At 41.6% G+C, this 17,511-nt stretch overlaps 1 protein-coding gene across 4 annotated transcripts in view; it reads left to right on the plus strand.

The window, feature by feature from the left end:
* RIPOR2 (RHO family interacting cell polarization regulator 2) overlaps positions 1 to 17,511 on the plus strand; it is a 105,901-nt gene that overhangs the window by 9,770 nt on the left and 78,620 nt on the right. The window contains exon 1 of one of the 4 annotated variants that reach the window (XR_014513265.1): positions 16,984 to 17,510. The exons of 2 other annotated variants lie outside the window; for them this stretch is intronic. Coding sequence is in view for 1 of the 2 variants with exons in the window: in XM_083449155.1 (XP_083305281.1) it covers positions 17,441 to 17,510 (70 nt within the window). In the remaining variant the exon portion in view is untranslated. Of the gene's footprint in view, positions 1 to 16,983; position 17,511 lie in introns of those variants that run through there. One more of the 4 variants, XM_083449155.1, reaches the window with a different exon arrangement.

Below are 17,511 nucleotides of genomic sequence, written 5' to 3' on the forward strand. Positions count from 1 at the left end.
ACAATGCCCTATAATTGGTTCAGAACCCATGAGCTTAATGGACAGCCTCCTACAATACCAATACTTTGAGATCAGCCAAGGAGATCCTGCTTAAGATCCTGGCAATGGACATGACCCGTGGTGTGTGATGACTTGAGATGGGCGCTTCTTGTTGGCAGCAAGCACCTCAACTGTGGAATTTCCTGTGTGATCATCCCCTATGTTGTCATGTTTTAGATGTCAACTGAAAACATTTTTGTTCGTTTTGAGACATATTTTTTTCCTCTGGGTCTTAACAGTTTTGTTGTGCTGCTGTATCATGTTTTCTTATTTTAGTTTTCTAATCATTGTGTACAAGTACTGTTATTTACATTGTTCACTGCCCTTGTCTCCATTGATAGGAAGGGTGGTGTATAACTAAAACGAATAAAGAATAATATTCTGCCATTTCTACCTGTTCGCTTAAGTACCTCTTTCCATAGTTTTTGGAACACTTTCCATAACTTTTGTCTTGAAAGAAAATGGCTACAGTGCTATGCAAAATTACTCTGCCATCCCACTTGGTTTGAGGCAATCCTGCGTTCTGCTGCAAGATCTCTTTTTTTGCTGTGACAGATGAAAGCAATAGAGGAATTCCAATAAAATATGAGCCTTGGATGTGAATAAAGATCACTAAAGCAGTTGTTTCATTGCTGAACATCTATATGCCTTGAAGAATCTGTAGATATATAGGGTTTACAAGCTACTGAAGACAGCGCTTTGTTCTTGAAATGTTAGTAAAACTTTGTGAATGGGAGAAAGGCCAGTGTTGAGTCAGGTTTCATTTGCACTCATTATGTGTTTGTTCCAAAAATATACAGCAAAATGGCAACAGAGGCAACTGTATGAAAATTCCTAGGTCCTGTTACAATTTAATGTGACCAAGAAACAGAGCCCGGGGTGAAGTTATGTTGGTGAAGTGGCTGGGCTATGCAGAAAGAACAGTTTCAGCTCAGTGGCTTGCATGAATGTTGTGATGGATCAGATCAGAGGTCTATCAGTAATCGAGCATCGTGTTTTCCGCAATGGGCAACCAGCTGCCTATGGGAAACCCTCAGGCAGTACATGATGGCAATAGGCATTTCCTTTATTTCTCATCAGCAAATGGTATTAGGAGACCTGGTGCCTGTGATCGTGGATGTAGTATGTACATATAGTAGTATTAGTAGTATCAATTGGGAGTTTGCTATAGCTCTTCTAAATTTCTGAAGAAACCTGTTGAGTTTGGATTCATTTGCTTTTTCCTAGAGTACATATATGGTGCAATAAGTAACTGAGGTTGACAGGGTGACTGCTTTCCCCAGTGGTGGGAAATGTTTCACATTCCAAGTTGGTGGTTTGGCATCTCAGCTTCCATTCATATAAACTTTCAGCAATTTTCAGCTGTGCTATAAACAGCATCTGCTTGGAAGCCTAGGAGCTTCAAATGCCTGAAGGAAACAAAAGTTGCTGTGGTGTAGCATCTGTGTCTGCTGCCTTTGTTCTTCACTGATATAATTTAGGACATGTCATCTTCTTTCATCTCCAGAAGGTTTTATTGAGAGGAGAAAAAGCTAGCACGTGTCTGCTATTTAATTTGAAGATTTTATATTCTTTGTGGTCTGGCTTCTTATTTATGTTTACTGGCTATTACATAGGTCATAGCCCAACAGATTGTTATAGATGTGCCGGCATACTTATCAGTAGACATGTGGTAGCCGGGACAGGGGAAGGGTAAAAAAAGAAACAGGTAAACTTTCCCTCCTTGTTTATTTCTAACTACTTTATATCATACGCGACGCGGGTGGCGCTGTGGGTTAAAGCCTCAGCGCCTAGGGCTTGCCGATCGAAAGGTCGGTGGTTCGAATCCCTGCGGCGGGGTGCGCTCCCGTCGTTCGGTCCCAGCGCCTGCCAACCTAGCAGTTCAAAAGCATCCCCGGGTGCAAGTAGATAAATAGGGACCGCTTACTAGCAGGAAGATAAACGGCGTTTCCGTGTGCGGCTCTGGCTCGCCAGAGCAGCGATGTCACGCTGGCCATGTGACCCGGAAGTGTCTTCGGACAGCGCTGGCCCTTGGCCTCTTTGAGTGAGATGGGCGCACAACCCTAGAGTCTGTCAAGACTGACCCATACGGGCAGGGGTACCTTTACCTTTACCTTTTACTTTATATCATGTTTTCCAGTGGAAAAATATTGGGGGACACTGGAAAAAGTGTCTATGAAAAGCAATCTTTTTTTAGAATGATTGAGATGCTGTTAAAGTTTTTTTTTTAATCAATCAAAACAATAGAGAATGGTAATTGTGACATATGTAACTGTCAGAATGGAGATTGATTTCTCCACCTAGATGATGCTGCCATCTTTGTAAGAAGAGCATGAATTGCTGCTTGTCTTCTTCCAAAGGCCTTTGGTTTGATTTGGAGACAGTTAAGCCAAATATTCTGCTTCTGCTGTCATGCTGCCTTTGGTCCTCCCTTCTGGTCAAACCTATCACCTATTCCTCATTGGCACAGATACCCTTCTGTGGGTTGTTGTTGGTTTTTTTTAAAAGCAGCTTATTGTCCAGTCTTGCTGGAGAATAAAAATACCACAAGGTGTTAGAGCACAAACTGCAAAAGAACTGTTGTGTATGCCAAACTTAAGAGGAAAAATTTGAAATGTTGGGTGAGAATTGAGGTCTAACAAATACCCACAGAAGAAAGATGTATTGAACTTGATATATTCATAATTTTGTTTATACAAAACTAGGCATCCCCCTGAAATTTCTGGGTTTTTTTAATTTGTAAAAAAATAAATAAATCTTGTCCCCCCCCCATAGTTTCAAAATTTCCAGTAGTTTTACTTCTCTATTTATTGCGCTCACAGTTATTTGAAAGATGAATTTTAACACAAAAAAGGAGTTGAGTAATTATCTTTCACAGTGAAACTTCACTTAAGATAGCTGTCAACCTTCTTGGAGCTCATTTATTTATATCCAGATCAATAGGAATTTCTAGAATTGGTCTGGCCTATAGTCCCCTTTCTTATGTGACAAAACGCCTTTCCAACTCTATCATTGTCCTTCCTAGTGAGTAGTTTTCTTAGGTGCAGAACCCAACATTTTTAAACTGATGGGGGTTTAGGCTGTTTCTTTTGAGTAGCCTAAGGCAAATCTCATTAATATTCTGAAAGAAGGGAAATGGAAGAGAATATAAAATCAAACATAGAATAAAGCACATATATAATACAACATGCTTACCCAATGTACTGTTTTATCTTAAGATATTGGGAGGGGGGAGTGCAAGGCTATGAATTTACTAATCCATTTAAGGTGGGCCTTTGCACTTTCAGCCAGAGAGGAAAATAAACTCTTGAAGCTAATTTATGCATTTGATGTTTTTGTTTTAGCTAATGTGAATAGTGTGGTGTTAAAGGAGAATAAGACCACACACAACTGCTTCCATGGACAAGGAATGCTAAACTAGGTGTGTGGAGATCCTTTGTAGTGGAAGTAGCTACATAGCCCTGGTTTGCATGTTCACATTGTGCCAAACTATGGCTTAGCAGAACCATGTGCAGGCTCCTAGATAAGAGCTTGCTCCTACCAGATCCTTTTTGCTGCTACACCACACTGAGCTAAGCCAAAGCTTTCAGCACATTTCCCCCCTCTGCAGAGGTGGGGAATCTATTAGGATGGTCTACTCTCAGAGGCTAAGGGATCCAATGGGTTTCCAGATGGCTTTCATGAATTTTCCAGCTAATATGACTGGCACTCTTGTCAAAGCCCTGGCCAACCTCTGGAACATCCAAATGGCTTGGGCCATTGACACAATCACCTCTTAGCACCCTTTCTCTCTTCTGAGAGCCAGTGTGGTGTAGTGGTTAAGAGCGGTAGTCTCGTAATCTGGTGAACTGGGTTCACGTCTCCGCTCCTCCACATGCAGCTGCTTGTGATAGTCACACTTCTTTGAAGTCTCTCAGCCCCACTCACCTCACAGAGTGTTTGTTGTGGGGGAGGAAGGGAAAGGAGAATGTTAGCCGCTTTGAGACTCCTTCGGGTAGTGATAAAGCGGGATATCAAATCCAAACTCCTCCTCCTCCTCTTCTTCTTCTTCATGGAGACTTTTTGGTCACCCTGTATGATGACCTCTGATGGGAGAGAGATAGGGGAAATGCATGCCTGTTAATTCTCATTGACCTCTCAGCAGCTTTTGTTACCATCAACCTTTGTGTCCTTCTGGAGCAGCCATCTGAGTTATGGGTGGGTGGCACTGCTTTGTGATGATGAACTATAACCAAGAACAAGCATTTGTTTCCATTCATGCCTAGCAAAGAAAGAGCTTGCCCACTAGCCCCGATTTAGATGACATGCTAGAAAGTGGGAGGCAAGAGCAGAGTGGAGAAAGAAGATTGGATGAGTGTCAGAGAAGATGGGAAGAGAGCTGGTGAAGTGGACAGTGAGGGGACTTGTAGTTCTCTTAATGAAACCAAACGTTGAGCAACCCATTGAGAAAGAACTCTTATCACATATAGGAGGGAACTGCTGGGTGCCACTGCTCCTGTACAGAGGGAGAACCCCCTCTGCAATCCTGAGGCAACAGCCCCCTCAGCCACAGGCTCAGGTAACACATGCACACCAGGGATGCACTGCAACATTTTGTTGTGGAGCCCCACTTCTAATATAGTAACGGGAATACATACTGAACATTTCAGGGTATATCCTTGCTGAAATGTAGCTGCTTCAGGAATGAAGAATAGCAACAACTGGATAGTCTGCTAAAAGAAAATATTTGGGCTTCAAAAGTGCAGAGTACCCAGGCATTTAGATCTCACAGTGCAGTGCATAGCTGCTCAGAAGCAAGTCTCATAATTTTAGTGGGCCTTAACTTCCAGGAAAGTTTCCATAGAGCTGTAGCCATGGTCAGGAACATTTCATCTAGTGAGCAACACAACATTCTGATTATCTCCTTCGGGAGTATGAAGTCATGGCTTTGCATTTGTAGAACTGAAACCTAAATTCCAGGGGGGCTTGTTCAAGATCCAGGTCTGGCACCATTCAAACTATCTGGGGGGAAAATATTGTTGTAGCTCTAAAAGTCTTATTTTGGAGACAATGAAATGGTTTGGTGTGTGTGTGTGTGTTTTAAAAAAAGGTTTTACAAGGCTATGTAAAATAAATCAAAGGTATTTTTATCATTTATATGATGGGCATGCTATTGCTCCTTAATATAAAAAATATCATTAGTTACTTTTAGCTAATAAAATGGAGCATTATAAGTGATGCATAAGCATGCAGTTGAAAGCTAGGAGGCAACCTGAGCAGGGAAGCAGTGGGTGGGAAAGTGTTAAGGACCATCTTCCAAGCCATTTCTCCACCCTCAATCACCCCTTTAAAAGTAATCTCAACCCCACTCTAAACATTGCCTTGACATCATGGAGAAAAAGGTTGTTTTTACTATAAAAGAAGACAAAGAAAGAACCTTGCTTTATTCTACAGTAAAGTGCATTTCAGGAGTATTGGAACACAAATGGCATACATTCTATTCTATTCTTCTTTGTCGGAACATCATAAGGTGACTTCTCTTCTCATAATGTGTATACCTTTTGTCTCCAGGAGTGGTTAGACGAAAGTTGTACAGCAAATGTTCTAATGCCCACCATTTGAATGAAGAAATGTCTCAGTACAAATGGATCTCTGTGGGAACAATAGCTGGTCAGGGTTAAATCAAGCCAGTTGGCTGCAACTCAAACCAGGAGTTGTCATGGGCAGCTTAGATCAGTGGCGTAGAGTGGGTTGTCAGCACCTGGAGCAAGGCAAGTAATTTGCACCCCCTAACCCGGTAGGGGCAGAGAGCTGCGAGTGCGAGCGCCCCCCCAGATGTTGCGCCAGGTGCGGCCGGCCCCCCTGCACCCCCCACGCTACGCCACTGGCTCAGATGTCAAGACTGGCAGGTGGCCAGTTCTTAAGCCTCCTGTGAATTAGAGTTTGTGGAGGTAGCTTTAAAATGGTTCCGGTTATGGGGATAATTAGAGGTGTAGCCAGAAGTGAAATCAAGACACACAATCAGTGGAGATAGCCTTGTTACTGCTCATCATCTTATTTTTTCTTCCTTTAAAGAACAGCAGACCCTGGACATGGATGTTGGCCTACTGATTGTTGGTGACATCATAAGCAGTATCCAATGAGTTATGGCTAGCCATGCAATGACAAGAATAGTTTGTGGGAAGAATAACACCTTACACTGACAACGTTGTTTTAAGCTGTGTACACATTACTGTCTACAATGTCTCCAGTGTGCTCCCACCACTGGTACTTGAAGCTGAGTTCACGTGGTGTTAGGCACAATCTGTACAGATCCTGCCATTTTTTGATCAATACCCCTGTTTGATGCATTTTCCCTCCAGCCAGCTTCCATGCGATTTGAAAACGTAAGCTACAGTTAAGCTGAGGTGGGGGCCACTTCAAACAGCCATTGTGCAGGCACGCATGGCAGAAAATGTGCCGGCCACAGCTTCATTGAATAGGAGTTGGGGAAGTTGTGGGTGTGATGAAACAAATCAGGTAGTGCACATTGCTTGAAGACACACTTGCTCCCTCTCAGGTGTGTACAGCAAGGTAAGAATGTGACTAGGAACGTAATGGAAGGAAACAACCACACTGTGTGTTAAACCACTAATGTGTACACATTAGCCTGAAGTTTTCCAATTTCTGAAAAATAGCAAAATTTAAATTTCTGAAACGAGATTTTTTTTTTATAAAAAAAGTTATCTGACTTAAATATTTAGTCTGTCCAATAATAAAATCCTATATTTGGAGGATGGTGGAGCTGTGTTAGGGGTGTAGTGCCATGAAGATCAGCACAACTTCTGGTGTGTGGAGTCTTTCAATGGTTAACATTTCAAAAACTACAACTGTTCCACAACATGAGAATTCTCTGATCCTTAATTAGGTAGCATTTATTGCTCTGTAAAAGAATAAATATAACATTACCGACAGTTCTATCCCCTGCAATTCAAACTCAGCCCCCAACAGAATCAAATACATAATGGGGTCAACATTGTATCATTCATTTATCAGACAGGAAAGGGGAAATGTAAAATATGAATGAATGAGCTCTCACCAAGGTCTTAACTTTTACTGAAAGGAAGATTAGTGAAATACAAAAGGGTTCAAGATAAATTAATTCTGAACAAGTTTCAGAATAATTTGTGGATATAGAACATGGGTAAGAGGCATTCCAGTTCTTGTTTGAAACCTATGAAGGATATGGATAAGACAGTGTCTCCTCCCCGAAATTAAATTATGCTTCACACATACCCTTGCTGTACCAATCTGAATCTGGTGAATGGAAGTAAATCGTTTGAATATTTAATAAACCATTACTTCATCAACCAGTTGTTTGCACTGAATAGTGTTGAGATAGATGGCACTTACATTCATGTTTAGAATTTGGTCCTTTGTCTGCTATTACAAACAGCTGTAGAATTATGATGAAAGAAGCATTTTGTAAGGTGCAGTCCATAGATTTGCACGCCACGCTGGCTTCAAAAAGCAAAAAAAGATGGCAATGGAACAATAATAAAGAAATGTGGAACTGTGGTTCTTATTGCAACTAGGACATTATTTAGTAAGGTTAGAAATATGAGCCAGCTTTCTCTAATCTTAGCTCAGGCTTAATAAGAAATATAAACCTATGAGCAACTGAGAGAAAATGCAGATGTCATATATTCATGGTCTGAGCTTGATGTCATGTTTCGGAAGTAGCTGTTTTTTTATTCAAATCCTCGCAAGAGCTCCAAATCTGAAACTATGAAAACATGGGCTTCATATTTGGGGATTATGAATTCTGATGAGAGCTTCAGATTCCTGGGTGGTAGGGATGCATTACGTTAGGAGAACGGATCTTCCTGCTGGCACATTTTTATCCACTGAGAACATAATTGCATGCATGTCAAGTTTGATAGAGAATTGTAGCTCTTAAGTTTCTAAATGAGCTTCATGTTTAAAAGGACTAATTAAAGATCTGTATTATTATTATTTTTTTTAAAAAATCCATTACAGCAAGATTACAAGCAGCCCTTTTCTATTTTCATAACGAAACTTAGAATTCTGGTGGTGTAGCCATATTTGGTGTTTCCAGGTCATGCAGAATTAAAATAAGTGCCTGTGCTCTCTTTCCATTAGCTATCAAAATGAACAAAGTGTTACATTGATTCAGATGTGCTTGTATATTTGTTGATGATTCTCTGCTTCCTAAGTGGGTAAGTTTAGGCCAGTGGATAGTGTGTTGGAAAACCTTGATTAAATTTTGCCACAGTTTTGACTCGCTGATCCAATTCAGATTACACATTAAACCATGGTTATAGAAGCTAAACTGTGCTTTAGTGTAAAGTCTAGATGGACAGACCATGGTTCACAATTGGTAGGTGAAACAGACCCTCCAGATGTTACTGGACTGCAATTCTTGTTGTCCCTGACCACTGACAATGATGGTCCACAGGTTCCTCACTTGTTCTACCTGATATTAATTAACATGAAGTTCAATCCTTCTGCTCAGAAGTAAGTCGTAGTGAACACAATGAGACTTAACTCTTGGATAACTGGGTATAGGATTGCCTTCTCAATGGCTCACATATGAACATATAAACTGCATTAATTCAAAACTCTTTCCTTTAAATAATATGAAAACTTGTTTGGGGTATTCTGGTCTGAGGCAGCTGTTTTACATCTGGAAGTTATCACTTATTGTTGCAACTATTAAGGGATAAAATGTGTGTTTGAATTCACGCATATGCCGTGAACCAATATTATTCCAAAATTTAATTATGAGCATAAGAACATAAGAGTCCCAGAGATCCAACAAGTCTAGCATTTTGTTTCCCCACACCTGTGACCAGCCAGCTGCCTCCAAGAAAATGCTCATGGCTAATAGCTGTTGATAGACTTGCTCTTTATGAATGTGTCTAATCCCCTTTAAAACCATCTAAGCTAGTGGTCATTGCCACAACTTGCAGCAGAAACAGCACAATCCTATGCTTGTCTGTTCAGTAGTAAGTTCCATTGTCCATCGGGACGTTCTCCAGGTAAGTGTGTCTAGGATTATAAACTCATTTCCCTAAGTTGATTATGTGTATTTTATTTTGTCTGCCATTTCCACACATGATGCCCACTTTTATGAACCACTATTATGTTCCTCTTTGGGGATATAAACTGCAATCTCTTCTAATAGGGAAGGTGCCCCAACTTCCTGCTCATTTTTCTTGCCCTTTTCTGTACCATATGCCTCTACAATATCTTTTTTGAGATGGGGCAACTAGAATGGTATGCAAAAACTCAAATGTGGTTGCGCCATAGATGAGGGCATTGCAGCGTTCCATTTGAACGTTCCATTTTGACTCTTACCTAATCCCCATTTTGGAGTTTGCCTTTTTCACTGGCTGGTCCAAGCCGACATTTTCATTGACTGTATCTGCCTCAACCCCAATATCTCTTTCCTGTTGTGAGATGCTGTTGTGAAACATTTCATTGAATTCATTTCTGCTCTCATCATGACAGCTGTTTTGAAATGGAAAAGTGTAACTTCCTGTTCATAAAGTCTGCTTCAGCTTTTTTGTTTCTTCATTTCTTCTTTGCAATCACATCTGCATTTCCATGGTTTAAAAATGCTATGTATTTCATGTGTTGGGTACACAATTTTCAACTGTTTTCACACTGTATCTGTCTCATATTTCTTACACTGTGTCTACTTCTGCCACTGCAGGCTTCCTTTTTAAGTTAGGGTTATTAACTACTGTAAAACAATTTGATGGTGGATTTAATTTATTTCAAATATTTTCAAAATCCAGTGAAATCCCTTGTAAGCTGCCTCCAAGACTGGTCATCCAAATTTTGTTTGGTATGTGTGTATATCTCCTCCATCCCTAATTATGAGACTGACAGCTTATACCGGACAGCTGATGTTGGACAGCTACCCAAACTGTTGGATTCATGATTCTTAGTGGGGGGAGGGGGGAGAGGATGATTAAGAAAAAATGTTCTCAATCAGTTTAGCTGTCACTGTGAAATCCTTGCAATGTAGCCAGGCTCTGGTTACATGTCAATTTAGAAATCCTGTGGCGCTGCAGCTATAACAACTTGTTAATTATTTGTGAAGTAACAGGCTGTAAGATCTCTGGCTCACATTTTTCTTACTGTACATGTTGTTGATAGGCATGTAATATGAGAATAATCCCTTTGCTAATAGGCCTTGGAGGGAACTGGGTTGAGAATTTTCAAGAGTATGAAATAATAGCACTTAAGTAAATATTGTTTAGAGGAGGAGAAAGCAATTGTTGGTATGTTTGGGATTGTTGCTGTTGTTACTATTACTACCCCTGCATTATATCAGTCATGCAAAGCCAGGTTCTTTTGCAGCTGTCCTAATGGATGAGAGAGTAGTATCATGTCATTGAAACATGGCCACCACAGACAGAATGTTAATGACTTTATAGAGCTGGGAACATAGGAAGCTGCCCTATATGGAATCAGACCATAGGTCCATCTAGCTCAATACTGTCTACATGGACTGGCAGTGGCTCTCCAGGGTTTCAGGCAGGGAACTCTCCCAACTCTACCTGGAGATGTCCAGCAATGAACCTGAGACACTCTGTGTTCAAAGCAGATGCTCTGTCACTGAGCTATGGCTCTTCCCATGGGTTCCATTTTGAGATGCTGTCCATGACTCCTAACAGTGTCCAACACAGGTGGCTACAACCCTGTCCCCAAGAGTTTTTCTTCCTTCCATTGTGCCTTGAGGGAGTATAGTAGCAGTAGTGCCAGAGGCAGAAACCAGGCAGTGGCAACTTGTTTGAATGGAAAAGCATTCAGGAGATAAATAGTGATAAGCCCTGTAGTGTCTATCTGGACTTGCGCCCACTATGTAAGTACTTGGGGAGAGATATGAGGAACAGTGGGTGCTTCCCTTCTGTAGCAAATGATCTCTGTCAGAGTCTCCGCAATTGTGACCCCTGCCTTCTTTGCAAAGCTTGCACCTATCCCCAACCGCAGCTTGAGAGCCATTTTGAGAGTTTTTATGGTCAAGTTCAAAGGAAGATTGCATGACCAGCCATTCTTTGAACAGGCTATAGTATTCATTTCTAATGCTTTGTGGCTAATGCTAAGATTGAAACAGTAGAAAAGACCTGATGGACTTAAAAAGGTGTAATTCCAAGTTGACGCTGTGTTCTTGTTGTTGTTTTTTGAATTACCACCCTTAAAGCTGTAGAAATGTCAGTAACTCAGTTGGTTGGAGTGTGGAGCTGAAAGTGCCAAGGTTGAGGAGACTGCAAATAAGGAAATCAAAGAATGTGAAGGGAAATGGGCTCATTGTCCAGAAATCTATGAACTTTATTTCCCTTCAATAAATCAGTACCAGTTTCTCTTTTGTGGGCACCAAACCAACACATTCCTGCATCATTGTACTTAGTTAAAGGTAAAACATCTCACCTCTTTGAGGTAAAGAAGGGCTAGGTGTGAAAAAAAACACAATATGAACACTTCCCTGTTTGTGGGGATGACCATGCCATTTCTGAATTTCCCTTTACTTCACAATATTTCAAAATAGTATTTTGCAGTATATATTTAAGAAGCGGTTTTGCTGCTCATACCCTTGAGAGTGGAGCAATCCTGCTTTAGTAACTCTGCTGTGACCTTGGATGTTAGCTGTTTCCTGCTTATGTGATGCACCGTGGCCATATTATCAGAGTGGAAGTTGAGCTGGGTGGGCATTGCTTGTGGTCAGCTTTTCCTCCCCGCGGGTTCCGTTCCCATGTGCCCTCTTTATCTTGCGGTTTGAGAAAAAGGAAGGAAACTTTGCTGTTGAAATTGTTCAGAAGTTTCTGTACAAAGCTGACATTGGGTGTAGCAAGGATTGGCAAGTATAGGGAAATAACATTTTGCCTAAGAACTACCTGGAAGTCAAGTACAAATGTGGGAATGGGGCAAGGACTGCAAGGACCACCTCTCCTCTTGTCAGTGAGAAGCCTTCTTCTGAGGAGGTGACTATGAGTGGAAATCAGGTGTTGAGCCTGTACTGATACCTCCTCCATTTCCAAGGACATGGAGACATGGGTGTGGACAAACCTTGCAGACCCAACCCTCTCAAATGAGTGCCCATTCACTTCTCCAGCTGCTTGCACTAAGTGTTGTGCTAACTCTGCTTTTCAAAAGGAAGGTGCAGGGGAACATCACTTGTTGCATCATTGTCTTAACATGTGCTCAGCCATGAGTCTAAACCTCTTGAGTATTTCCTGCACCTTGTCTTATATCTTGCCCGTGTACCAGTCTGATTTATGCATTAAAGCCTTTGGCAGAAACAAAGCTGGGAGTTTTAGTTTTTTGTCCAGCAGTGAGGGTTAGGACACCAACCTTACTTGTAGATGCTGAGGGCTGGACCTGGAAACTTCTGCATGCAGCAAATCTGCTCTGCCACTGAGCTGTTGTCCTTGTTTATTTTCACTAGGAGATAGATAGGAAGAGTGATTCTGTTGACTATCTGGGACTTCTTATCAGCTTTTGATACTTACTCATATGACATCCTTGGTTGGCAGTGTTTTGCTGTGGCTCTATGGTTCCTACCTTTCCTGAAGATTCCAGAATGTATTGGTACTTGTAGTAAAGATCTTGTATTAACTTTTTTGTGGGACATCAGATCTATATAAGCCACCATGAGAGGCCACTTGCAGTTTTTGAGTGGGATCTCTATTTCTACTTTTCTTTTGTACCAGATGTGGTGGTGTCATCCTTGAATGACACATGAGGGCTGGAATTAGCAGCTTTGAAACTTAATCCAGACAAAATGGAGTAGTTCATGGTGGGTAGCCTTAAAACTAGACAATTAATGGAATTACCTGTTCTGGGCGAGATTCATCTCCTTGAGCCAAGTCAACATCTAGATTTTTAGGTGGAAGAAGTGGTTGGGGACATGATCTGTCAGCTTTTTGCCCCAGCTTTCCACCTTCCTGAAAATGTGAGACCCTGAAATACTGCGTTGAACTTTATGTGTGTCTGCCCTTGGAGCCAGTTCAGAAGCTTCAGTTGATGCAGAACTCATGAGGCAGATATTCGCTGCTGGGAATAACTGCAATACTGTAAGGATTATATTGGTTTCTAGACTGTCATGTTGCTGGTTCTTACTTTTGAAGTCGTTTACAGCTCCAGTGTATGTGTTGCCCCAATATGAACCTCTCCAACCATTGAGGCCCAGTCACAAGTCTCTTCAACAGAAGTTGAATTGTCTGTAAGGCTGATAGAGAATTTTCAGTTGTGGTCTCACATCTATAAAGTTTCTTACCATCTGGGTAAGAATGTGGTCTTCTCAGAAGTGTGCTTTTGAAACTTTTAAAAATTGTTTTTATAAATATTTAGACTTCTATTGTATACCCTCTTACCCAGGAGTAAGCTACACTGAAAATAAGGGGAGTTACTTCTGAGTATGTGTGTACAGTATAGGATTGCATTGTTTGTCCCTTTTTTTACAGGCTGGGAGTTTACCTGAGCTGCATCTGTTTTTTGTGATCTGAGAATAAACTTTAGATACAGCAACTGTCATATTTTATTATTGCTTTTAAATCATTCTCTCTCACCCCCTTATATAACCTTGCAAATGGAAAAGCTGAGTATACATTTTTTAAATAAATAATACATAGCAAGTATACATTTTCTAAAGAAATAATACATAGTAACAAAGTATAGGTCCTGGAGACACTGGGGCAAAATATTCAGAATATGTATAAAATGGAGTGATGTTGTCTTAAAACATTTAAATGGAAGCATATTTTGAAGCATCTAAGCATATTTTTTAATGACCAATCAGTTTTCCCCCCCGGAGGCACCGTGCTTATTTATGTCATGTGCCATTGGGAATATAATTGCATTTGTCCTTAGATTTCTCTAAATGTATACCATACGTGTACATGCAGAGTGCATTGAGATAGAAAATTTTGTTCCAGCTACCCAAGCAAATTGACGTGAGTCTTGGGAATTTTCTTACTGTTAGGAATGAAGTGATGATGTCATTCCGCCTGTTCTGGAAGCTATTTTCCCTAGAGGCAGAGAAAGCCAGAAGGGACCATGTCCACATACACAAGGAAGGAAGACCCACTGATCTTTCTCCATCCATTCCTCACCTCCCCCTGTTTTTCCCTTTAGAGGCCAATTTTCTTGACCTTCCCTTTCCAACTTTTAGGGGGCAAAATAGCAATTAAAAATAAATAAGATGAGCTAAAGAACAGGTTCTGGGGTGCGCATACATGCCAGCAGCTCCTCTTTCTCTGCACATGTGATTGTGATTCTCCTCCATCTTTCTCAGCTTATAGGTTGAAGAGCATCCATGAAGAACAGGGTTGTTCTTATGACTGTTAGTAAATCTAATGTGCAACCTAGTTCTTAAGAGCCTTGTGATGACTTCTCTTTGTTTAGGGTACTGTCAGAGGTAGATTTAGGGCAGCACGACTGGTTGCCTTGCACAGGATACAGGAGCCAAGGGGGCATCTTCCCCTCACTTTCTCCAAGTACTTTTCACCTAAGAAACCACCATCTTTGTATAATCAGGCTCTGTTTTCCCAGTGATGGTTCTATATTTTTCCTCTGCTACAGAAAACTCAACTTCTCTTTCTTTTCTTTTTTTTAAAGTATGACACATTAGCAAATACTCCACAGGTTTTGGGAGTTTCTTTTCACTGTTTTCTCTTCTTTTTAAAAGGTTCCTCCCCCTGGTTTCTGCCTGATTAATTACTTCCTCTTTTTTACTTCTACTAATATAATTGCCCCTCCCCCTGTAATTAGAGACATATCGTTTCCCATTGTGTGTGTGTTCAATTAATCAGGCTGCAAGAGGAGGGGACTGAACTTTCCTAGGGCAGAGCGGACAACATGCAACCAGAGGAAAAGTCACTGAGCGTAAGCCCCTTTGCTGGCTCACCTTGTAGCAATGGCTAAGCACTTGCAAGAGGTTGGGAGAAAGGAGAAGAGACCCCTGCCTGTTGCATGGGTGGGCTATAACAGAATGCATAAACACACCTAAGTGAAAATGTTCTGCTGCCATTCCTGATGCAAGAAAAAAGAGGAAAAGCCACTGTCAGAGAGCACTAAGAGCCTTGTAACTGGGATCCCCCCTTACTTTGACTTTACAACCTCATAGTACTTGTTGCTGCAGACAAAAGAGAAAGTTGCTAGGATTCAAATTATAGTCGCTAATGAAATGAACAGACCAAGGATAAAAAAGGGGCCAGCATTAACCAATCTATTTATAATTTTCAAATGGGAAACCATGTTTCATCTCAAATAAAGACATCCCGCATCCTCCCCGTATATTTTTGGAATATACTTCGTAGGATGCCATTTAAGTGGTGAAAGGGTGGCAATCAGAGAAACTTCTCTTAGGGGCCTTTGAAGTGAAGGTTGAGTCATTATTATTCATCACCAGGCTAGTTTGTGTGCTCATTTAGGTGACAGTTGTTTTCTCGAAAGAAAACAGCCTCTTGATGCTTTTTAATTCCTGAAAATAAAAGAAACAAGGACTGTCAAGGCATCCGGATGTAGTGCTTTGAAAGCAGTGTGCAAGGAAACAAATTTAAATCCAAGGGAAAAACTGAGTGGCATAAGAAGGAAAGAGCCAACAAGAACACTGTTTAGCCATTCTTTAATGTTTCAGAAACAGTGTTATATGGCTAAGCGCAATATATCTCTTATACTACATTTGTAAATGATGTGCACTGTCTGTGCATTGCACAGTGCTGAACAAAGAAGGAATATGCTTTCATTGCTCTTCTGTGTCACCATGGCAATTTTAAAGTACAGTTTCTGTAGCATTAAACAGAAATGCAAGGGCATAAGTTAAGGCCAGTGGACAGTGTATTGGAAAACCTTGATTCAAATTTTGCCACAGCTATGACTCGCTGACCCAATTCAGATTACACACTAAACCAGGGTTATGGAAGCTAAACTGTGCTTTAGTGTAAAGTCTAGATGGACTTTGGTTTACATGGTTTACAATTGGTAGGTGAAACAGAAGTAGGGTTGCAGTTCAGCAGCGCTTCCAGGGCAATTTACAAAAATCATAATACAATATAAAACTGTAGAGTTGGAAGGGACCCTGCAGATTGTCTAGGCCATGCAGCTGTCCCATACAGGGAACAAACCTGCAACCTTGACATTGTCAGCACCGCGCTGCAGCCAACTTTGCTATCCAGCCTCTAGGCAATAAATTGCAACAGATTGTGATAGCTAAATGGAAAGTAACTGTGGCTCTCAGAGGTGTAGCTTACATTTTGCTCCGGGTTATTCTGGGGGGGAAAGAGGCATCTAGTTGGAGAAGCTAGAATTTGGATTTACTCTGCAAGGCAGTTCTTACCAAAAAAAATCCTGCCTAATAGAACAGACAATTATGATAAATATATTCTGTTCGCTAGAGCTTGCGTGTTTATTTTCTTTGATGAGAACTGGGCTCTGTAACAATGTAGTAAATAAGTTGCAAGTCAAATGTAGCTTGTCACTTGACAATGGCATGCTTAGTTTTTTTCATGGCAAGTCCATGAAAAGTCCATGTAGTTTCCCAGCATAATTACACGCCACAAAAAGGGCAGGTACACAATGCATGCCATTTCATACAATGGGATGCCTTCCATGTGGGAAATCCATAGCATGGAAATGGCCTTACATAAGGTAATACACTCAGGGGCTGGATGAAGGGGGTGTGGTGGGGGCAGCTGCCCCAGGTGTCGCCACTGAGGGGGGTGACAAAATGCCAGGCACTACTCACCGCGGGGCCTGCAGTGCACCCGAGCCATGCCTGGGAGTGATGTGGTGGCTTGGGCGCCCGCAGGCTCCGCGCTGCCACAAACAGTCCGCCCATTGCCTCCCCCCCCAGCTTAGGGTAGCTGAGTGGGAGGAGGTAGGCAGACTCCTTGGATGCCCCACAAAGCATCCTGCTCCAGCTTGCCCCACCCCACAGGTGGCTGGCCCCGCCCCTGGGCACAGGGCACGCACACCACCCCAGGTGCCGGATCGGCTTGCTCCGCCGCTGAATACACTTGGTCATTTTCTCTTTGTATGTGCAAGCTTCTTAACATTATAGAACTTTACAGAATTAACCTAGCCACACTTCCTTCCTTTAAACAATGCACGTAAGTCAACTCTTTTAAGAGTAGATTGATGTGGTGAAGTGAATTCACCGTGTTTTTTCTTACACTTTGCCTCTCTTTTTTCAACTTCCTGCACCCATTAAGAAATACCCTGCTTCAGATCTCCAAAAGCAACACCCAAGGTGGGGCAGGGAGAGAAACAAGACAGGCTATCATGTTCATGTAAATGAGGCTGTTTCGAGTTGTGCAGATGCGGAAGCCGCTGTCACCGGTGAACGGAAACAGCCCTGCTGTGGTACTAAAAGCAGCTTTATCATTCAATTCAGTAGTTGTTTGGCAAGCTCATGCCCAAGATGCATGTGGAAGAGGAGGATCTGGCTGTCTCTGATGAAGCAGATGATATCTTCTGTGAAGG

The sequence above is a fragment of the Podarcis tiliguerta genome (genome assembly GCF_965153285.1).
Source record: "Podarcis tiliguerta genome assembly, chromosome: 7".
Taxonomy (NCBI): Eukaryota; Metazoa; Chordata; class Lepidosauria; order Squamata; family Lacertidae; genus Podarcis; species Podarcis tiliguerta.